Raw genomic sequence first — 8,974 nt, forward strand, 5'->3', positions numbered from 1 at the left:
TCTTTGTGTGTGTATGTGTGTGTATATATATATATATATATATATATATATATATATATATATATATATATATATATATATATATATCCGTGAGAACCCGGGAACCTTTTTGTTGTATATTTTATTTTCAAAAAAAAGTTTATGAACCTCTAAAACTTGCAAATATAAGAACTTTTGTTAAATTCTTTTAAAAAAATATATGTATACATATATGAACATTTCATATATACATATTTTTTATGAAATTTATTTAACAATTAAATATATATATATATATATATATATATATATATATATATATATATATATATATATATATATATATATATGACAAAATTGCAAAAATGGTCCCTGTGGTTTGCCGATTTCTATGGGTAAGGTCCAAAAAAAAGTTTGCTAGCAAAAAATGTCCTTGTTTGATGTTTCAGCTGTGGATTTGGTCCCTGCCTCTAACTGCCGTTAGAGCCATTTCGTTTTCTTCCCCACGTGCCATGCACGCGAGGGTATTTTTGTCCTTTCATTTATGGGACCAAAATTGCAATCTAATTTCTCTATTTAACCTCGACTTAAACCCATCTTCCCCAACGACTCTCTCTGCGAAAATGGTAACGATCATATGCTTCTGTGGCAACAATTCTGTGTTGCGCACATCGTGGACTCCACTCAATCCAGGCCGACGGTTCTACGCATGCCCTCTACCGGTAAAGTAGCGTTTCTAATATTTGCAATCAAACACCTTATTGTTGCCCTAATTTTGTGTGCTTCAGCTTTGAAAGGACTTAAAATGTCGATTCCTTGGATGGTTTGATCCTCCAATGTGTGATCGTGCTAAGACTATCATTCCTGGTCTACTGAAGAGCATGAACAATTTGAAGCTTTCAGTGAAAGAGTTAGAAGATGAAATTCAGAATTTGTGGTTTTACCTGAAGATGACAGTGAAAGAATTAGAAGATGAAGTTTGTAAATTGAAGTTCTACTTGTGGTGCAGTTGGATTTTTTTTCTTGTTTTCTGGATGTGGAATTAGGGATTAAGGTTAAGTTCTACCTATGGTGCTAAGGTTTTTTGGGATCTTATTGTTTTGATGAATAGGCCTTTGTATACTATAATGGTCATTTCATGAACCTTGTACCTCGAATTATAATGTATGGAATATTATCTTATTTAATTGTTGTTATTGTGGAGACTGTAATGGTAATACAATACATGAAATGGTATTAAGAAAAGTACAATACCATTTTGGAGCTTACTAAGTGTTATTGAATCATAAGATATAATCCAAATAAGTCAATGCACATTACAATACCATTGCACATAACCAAAAGCAATTGTCATTACAATATCCAAGTGTAACAAAAAAGAAGCAACCACATGAGTTTTGGAATTGCAAAATAACTTAACATACTAATAACTGTTAAAACAACCAACATATGCCAGTTTCTTAAACAAATTAGACCAAAAGATGATTTAACAACTTAACATTACACTTGACCATACGAACTACTCTTGACCATGACCTTCATTAGCCCCTCCACCCTCCTGTTGACCTGCACCTTGACCTTTACATGTACTTTTGTTGTGTCCTTTTTGTTTGCATTTACCACAAGTGACACTCCCAAATTTCCTACTAAGCTTCTCCACTTCTTTGGATCCTTGAGTTTGACTTTGACTTGCTATCACACTTTCAATTTGACTGGACTTTTCCTTTTGGCTCATTCTCTCCTCCATGGACTGTCTTCTTTTCTTCTTTGGCCTGCCATGCATTTTGTGGTATGGAGGTGGGATAATTCTAGTGGGACAATAACTTTTAGGCCACATTGCCCTACCTTTTATAGGTTAAACTTTAAAGTCATACACAACCTTCCAAGTATCCAGTAAATAAAGTTTGTGTACCCAAGTGTACAGCTCCCCTACTATTTCCCCATTGTCTGTCATCTCACTCCAAGTGGCTATGGCATGCCTGCAAGGGATTCCTGTCAACTCCCACTTCCTACACGTGCATGTCATCTGGTTAATGTCCACAACATGTTGATCATTCCATGGTCCAACTACCTGATACTTTCCACCACCATTCCACCTTGCAATATACTCAGCTGCTTGTTGCTCATTCTTCTTTAACAATTTGGTTGCAGTAGGTGTGAGAGGACCTTGGCATTTCCTTTTCTCTTTAACCACATTGCAGATCCTCTTCATTAGATATTTACTTATAAATTCCAAGCATGTAATGATTGGCTTGTACCTTCCTTTCTCCAACTTACCATTCAGAACTTCACACATGTTATTTAGAAGCACATCTGAGATGGCCCTACCTGCATAATCCACAATTAAAATCATTGGCCAATAAAAAATAGTTGCATATCAAGTAATAAGATCAATTTTATTTACCTGTAAAATGGCTTCTTGCCCAATATACGTAAGTTTCCCCTTAACATATCTTACATTTGGAAAAGGTGTGAACTTCCCACCATGGCGAAGTTCAATCGTGAACAAATGGGGATGATCGACTATCCTAAACAACAAAAAATACAAAATGTAGTTAGCATATTGTGTGAAATTTCAAAAAATTTAAGTTTAAAAAGCTATAATAACACTCACCATAAAAATCAAGTGCATCAAACCCCATCGTCGAAGGACGTATAGTCCACAGTGAATGCACCATTTTTTCCTTCTACCTATTGGACTGCAGTTCTGCTAAAGAAAAGATTCGGGGTGGAAATCGTTGACTTAGGGTTCGAACGTCAATGGAAATTGAACGAGGAAGAAGTTGGAGTGTCTGATGTTTTTGGGCATCGTTAAATGCGCGGTAACAGATGAGCATTCCCCCTATAAATAAAAGGACAAAAATACCCTCGCGTGCATGGCACGTGGGGAAGAAAACGGAATGCCTCTAACGACAGTTAGAGGCAGGGACCAAATCCACAACTCAAACATCAAATAAGGACGTTTTTTGCTAGCAAACTTCTTTTTGGACCTTACCCACAGAAATCGGCAAACCACAGGGACCATTTTTGCTATTTTGTCATATATATATATATATATATATATATATATATATATATATATATGACAAAATTGCAAATTTGGTCCCTGTGGTATGTCAAAACTAGCACGTTTGGTCCAAAATGGGTTTGGCTTGCAAGGATGGTCCAATAGTTTCATTTTGTTGCAAGTTTAGTCCAATGGCTTAACAACCGTTACCAAGCTCCCGTTACTTTACCCATGCCCCTCTCACTTAAGGGTATTTTAGTCTATTCATCTAGCCCCTTTATTATTTTATTATTATTTAGTCCATAAAAAGACTTCAACGTCTCTATTCTCGTCTCCAACAAAAAGCCCTAACGATCACTCCATCTGTGATTTCATCTTCTCCATCGATCACCCCTCTGTGATTTCATCTTCTCCATCGACAATGGTGATGTGCTTCTGCAGAAAGTGGGCGATAGTTCGGACATCGTGGACAGATAACAACCCAGGGCGCCGATTTTGGGGATGTCCTGACCCGGTAAGTATGTTACATTTTGTTTTTGAGGACTGCTCCCTGATGATCTAATGTTTCTTTCTTCCCTTTTTCAAGAATTCGTCATGTGGGTTTATTGGGTGGTATGATGAACCCATGTGTGCTCGTTCCAAAGTTATAATACCAGGGCTGCTTTGGACAATCAATAAGCTACGAAAAGCAGTGGATGATATAAAAGATCAAGCTAGTAAGCATGGAAAAGAAGTGGTGAAGATCAAAGAACAAGCAACTATGTTGAAGTATTACCTAGTCTATAGCTGGATTTTTTTTGTTGTTGTGTTGGTGTTCTTGTTGTAAGTCCACAAATGTTATGGTTATCTTTTGTAATAGGTTAGGGGTATATGTGTCTGGTTTAGCTAGTTTTTTTGCAAATGTAGAACATTGTTGTAATGCAAATTAATGGTAATGAAAATTTGGTATCTATTGACCAATTATGGATTTGTTCTGTTGTTCATACATAACCTGCTAAAGATAACATAGCATGCATCCATATGTAGTTAACACAAAAGCATACTAAACTCATAATACCTATTACCATCTTCAAAATACATGTCATAAGTTAATTGAAAACAAAGTTATTGCAACAAAAGACATCCTACATGTAGGAATCAAAACAAAGTTGTCAAACATAGTTAAACCAAAAGATAAAACCAACATAGTCCATCAAGTCCCTCCCTAACCTTTGCATGTCCTGGAGTTGTGACCTTTGTTTCCACACTTACTACATGTCACACTAACAAACTTTCTTGTTAGTTTCCCATTACCATGTGGGCCATGATCATGAATCTCACTGGGACCAACATCTGACCTTTGACTTTGACTCTGACTCTGACTCTTGCTTTGACTTCTCTCCTCCATGGATTGCTTTCTCTTCCTTTTGGGTCTCCCAGGTTGATTACGGTGTGGGGGAAGTGTGATCTGCATTGGATACTCACTTCTAGGCCATAGTGCCCGACCTTTAATTGGTTCCACCTTGTACCCATATGCAGTTTTCCAAGTTTGTAGCCAGTGCACCTTGTGGACATAAGTATGGAGCTCTTGTACACACTCACCATGATCTGCTTTGTTATACAACACAGAAATCACATGTCTGCAAGGGATACCTGTTAATTCCCATTTCCTGCAGCTGCATACTCTTTCATGCATATCAACAACATGTTGATCATTCCATGGGCCTTTGACTTGGTATTTTTCATCACCACACCAATCTGCAATGTACTGAGTAGCTGCTACTTCATTCTTCTCCATGATCTTTGTTGCTGTTGGGGTGTGTGGGCCTACACACTTCTGTTGCACCTTAAGGACATTGCATATCCTCTTCATCATATATTCCCTAATAAACTCCAAGCAGCTAATAATTGGTTTATCTCTCCCATCAACCAGCTTCCCATTAAACACCTTACAAAGGTTGTTTAACAGCATGTCTGTGGTTGCTCTCCCTATATAGAAAAGGGTAAAAGGGTCATAACAGGGTAAAAGGGTAAAAAGGTCATAACAGCTTACCTGTGAAATGGCTTTTTGCCCAATGTTGAGGTGGTATTGACTTCAACCATTCATATGATGAGTTGTCATATAAACTTAATTGGTGCATGTAATGGTTAAACTCTAGCACTGTTGTAGCTGTTGCACAATCCCAAAGGTGATCTTTATATTCCTTAGTTCTCCATTGTTTCTTCATGTTCTCATGTATATGTCTGAGACAGAACCTATGCTCAGCACATGGGAACAGTTGACTAACTGCTTGTAGCAAACCCTGGCAACAAATTACACATGGTTAACAAATAAAGATTAAAGATAATAAAAAAGCAACCATTACCTTTTGTCTGTCACTAACAAAAGTGAAATTAGACATAGCATGTAGATCCAAGTCATAACCAAGACATTCAAGGAACCAATTCCAAGATTCACAGTTTTCAATCTCTACAATGGCATATGCAAGTGGGTATATGCCATTGTTGGAATCTAATCCAACTGCAGTTAAGATCTGGCCTGGATAAGGGCCTTTCATATGAGCCCCATCTAACCCCAAGAAATCTCTTAAACAAGCTTTGAATCCCTTCTTCATCCCCCCTAGACAAACATAGATTCTTTTGAAACATCTTGAAGTGCAATTCACAATGTTAGACTCTGAAATATCTCCAAGTTCTAATTTGACTGTGGTATCAGGATTGGTTGACTGCAACTCAAGGATATAGTCTCTTAGAACTTCATACTGTTTTTTGTAATCACCCAGTACAATCTTTTTTTGCATCTGCTTTAGCTCTAAAAACTTTATGAATTGAGAAACCCACTCCATACTTCTTCTGTAGCTGTTCTTGGAGAGCTTTAACTGGGATAGTAGGGTTGGATTCCACCTGATCCATAATTTGTTTGGACATAAACTTTGTTGTTGCAGCTCTGACCTTCCTTGTATTCATACAAGTGTGTTTGTCTTCATATGTTTTAATATACCAGCTGCTTGCATCTGTAGACCTCGAGGCATGTAACATCCAAGGGCAAGAAGAATCTGCTTTATCCTGACTTGACCCACCTTGTTTGTCCTTTTCTTTACTTTTCCCTTTATTTTTCTCAGGTTAGGTAGGTCCACCAACTCCATCATTAGTAAATGCCACAACTCCATTACATATGGCCTTCAATCTGCATTTGTCATTTTTTTAAATGCAATATTCTTTTTTGTTTCCAATGCATGCATTTTGATTTTCTCTTTCAACTCCTGCTTACTGTTATACTTTTGACCTATTTTAAAATGACACTTATGAACCTCACCTAAAGAACAACTTTTTTCCTTACTTAGTTGTTTCAAAACTACTCTTCTTTTCCTGTCCTGATCAGAATCCTCATCCATGGAATCAAAAGCATCATTGTCAATAACATCTAACTCATCAGCTTCTTCATCACTCTCATGTTGTCTAGGATTCCTAGTCCTTTTATCCAAGAACTCTACTTCTGTATCAATGCTCATGTTAAAATCCCTCATATCAACTTCAACATCTTCAATTACATTATCTTCATCCACCCAATAATCACTATCATCACTATCATCTTCCTGCTCCGTTTCACTTCCTTCTTTACTTTCAACCTCACTTACATTTTGTTTTCCATTACTATCCATGTTAGACTGAGGTTGGCTTTCACTTCCATCTTAGACACACGCATCAGTTTGATAGTCAAAATCCCAAAAGTCATTCATATGAGGTTGGTTTTCTTCATCCATCTGAGGTTGGTTTTCTTCATCCATCTGAGGTTCATTGACATCATGCATGTCAGGGCCATTGACTCCATCAACATTGCTTTGTAGTATTTGTTGGTAGAGTCCAATATCAAAATCAATAGCCGCCTCAACAAAGTCTTTGGCTATCTGCTCAGTCTCACCAATACCATCAAAGTATATTTTCTTACTGCAAGATGCCATCACTCCATCCTTGCTCGTAACCCTTCTCCTATTATATTCAGGTGATAAGGATGCGACTTGAAGTACTTCATTGACTTGGATTTCAGGTTGGTTTGGTTGAGTGGGCACCACATCAGTAGGTGTAGTCATCACAGGTGTTTCCTTTGATTGGTCATCAGGAGCTTCATCATTATGTTGCACATCCTCATGTGGTTCATCTAACTGTACAAGGGTAACCTTGGTAACAGGTTTAGGATTCAAGAAATAGGTGAGTAGTCTTGTTTCACCATGTTCTGTGTATACCTTCATCACTTTGTGCTCACTGACATATTGGGAAAAGTTTGCAACATCTTCATCATTTCCTAAAGGGCGAAGACCAAAGTGGAAGTCTCCACCAGGCACAAGAAAATGGTAGTATATAACAGGAGGAACCCCATATCTGAAACCTTTCATGATTGCATCGAGCTCATGAACTGAAAACTCATCTATGTCTACCATGTCAACATAGTTTACAGTCCGTCAATGTAACGAACATCAGGGTACTTAGTGAACTCACCTCCATGGTACAACTTAATGGTAAACAATGTTGGGTGTCCATCTTCAAAACAAGTAAAAAAACACTTCAGGTGGAGTTACGTCAAAAAAATTCAAGAAATAAAAAGATGAAAAAGGACAAATTACGTACCATAAACAACCTTGGGGTTGAAGTGTGTGTTTAACAACCTTACGTGCCACACTGGTATGTTCATCCACCGATAATCTCACCAAATCGCAACTTAACTAACACAACAGATTTTGTGTCTAGGGCTTTTATTGATCTTGGTTAAAGAACGACGATCTACTTTATTGAGGAGGAGACGAACTGCTTTTATTTAGCTTTAGCGGGAACGGTTACAAGGATGAATGGACTAAAATACCCTTAAGTGAGAGGGGCATGGGTACAGTAACGGGGCCTTGGTAACGACTGTTAAGCCATTGGACTAAACTTGCAACAAAATGAAACTATTGGACCATCCTTGCAAGGCAAACACATTTTGGACCAAACGTGCTAGTTTTGACATACCATAGGGACCAAATTTGCAATTTTGTCTATATATATATATATATATATATATATATATATATATATATATGTTTCAGATGTGCATAAACTTTTTTTGAAAAAAATCTACATCAAAAATTTTTCTCGGAGTTCTCACGAATGTGAGTTTCAAAAAATAGTGACCCTTTATATATATATATATATATATATATATATATATATATATATATATATATATATATATATATATATACTAGGTGTGAGACCCGTCTATTACACGAGTTTATTAAAAGAACTAAAAGTAACAGCGTGAGCAAAAAAAGACCATTCACGTAAGTTTTGATAACCACAAGGACCATGTTCATAAAAAATAAGTAACGACTGAGTTTGTAACCTTTGATAAACCATATGAACCATTTATGTAATTTGGTCTTAATTAATCTATACAAAAAAAATTAATATGAATTCACAAATGGAATGTACTATCTACATTAATATACATATACATTAATTAATATATTAATAGAAAGAAGAATTTACAAATAAGTTATTATGTATATTAATTAATATATTAATAAAAGTAATTAATATAAGGTGGCATTTAATAGATGAAATTTGAATAAAAAAGAAAAAAAACTATAAAAATAACAAGTGGATATTAAATAATTCAAAAAAATCTAGAAAATGACAAGTGTCAAAATGAAGGAAAAGATGATATGTGGCAAAATCATTTTTATTTATTATGATATATATATATATATATATATATATATATATATATATATATATATATATATAATTCGAAAGTTAGCGAAATCATTTAATTATAGCCATGAAGTAAGCAAAAGTTCAGTGTTTGTATTTCCAAAAACGGAAAAGTCAAATCTCTAGTTGTTAATTATCTATATTATCTTCCCTACAAATCTGTTATTTGTTTTATAGTTTTATATTTTAGATCTTAATATTAGAATAATTAAACCACTATATATACCAAGACAAAACATGAACAAGACTAAAACCCCCAAC

General features: G+C 35.7%; 2 protein-coding genes across 2 annotated transcripts; both read right to left on the minus strand.

Moving 5' to 3' along the window:
* Positions 1-1,498: 1,498 nt before the first annotated feature.
* LOC145163554 (uncharacterized) lies at positions 1,499-2,191 on the minus strand. Its single transcript, XM_079082385.1, has 2 exons — positions 1,902-2,191; positions 1,499-1,820 (listed from the first exon to the last, which is right to left on the minus strand). Exons 1-2 carry the CDS (start codon positions 2,189-2,191, stop codon positions 1,499-1,501), a joined length of 612 nt encoding a protein of 203 aa, XP_078938511.1.
* A 1,899-nt stretch (positions 2,192-4,090) lies between these two features.
* LOC145163555 (protein FAR1-RELATED SEQUENCE 12-like) lies at positions 4,091-5,811 on the minus strand. Its single transcript, XM_079082386.1, has 4 exons — positions 5,332-5,811; positions 5,019-5,268; positions 4,196-4,954; positions 4,091-4,110 (listed from the first exon to the last, which is right to left on the minus strand). Exons 1-4 carry the CDS (start codon positions 5,809-5,811, stop codon positions 4,091-4,093), a joined length of 1,509 nt encoding a protein of 502 aa, XP_078938512.1.
* Positions 5,812-8,974: the final 3,163 nt, after the last annotated feature.

This window comes from Lactuca virosa, chromosome 3 (assembly GCF_052849685.1).
Source record: "Lactuca virosa cultivar CGN04683 chromosome 3, Lactuca_virosa_CGN04683_v6, whole genome shotgun sequence".
Taxonomy (NCBI): Eukaryota; Viridiplantae; Streptophyta; class Magnoliopsida; order Asterales; family Asteraceae; genus Lactuca; species Lactuca virosa.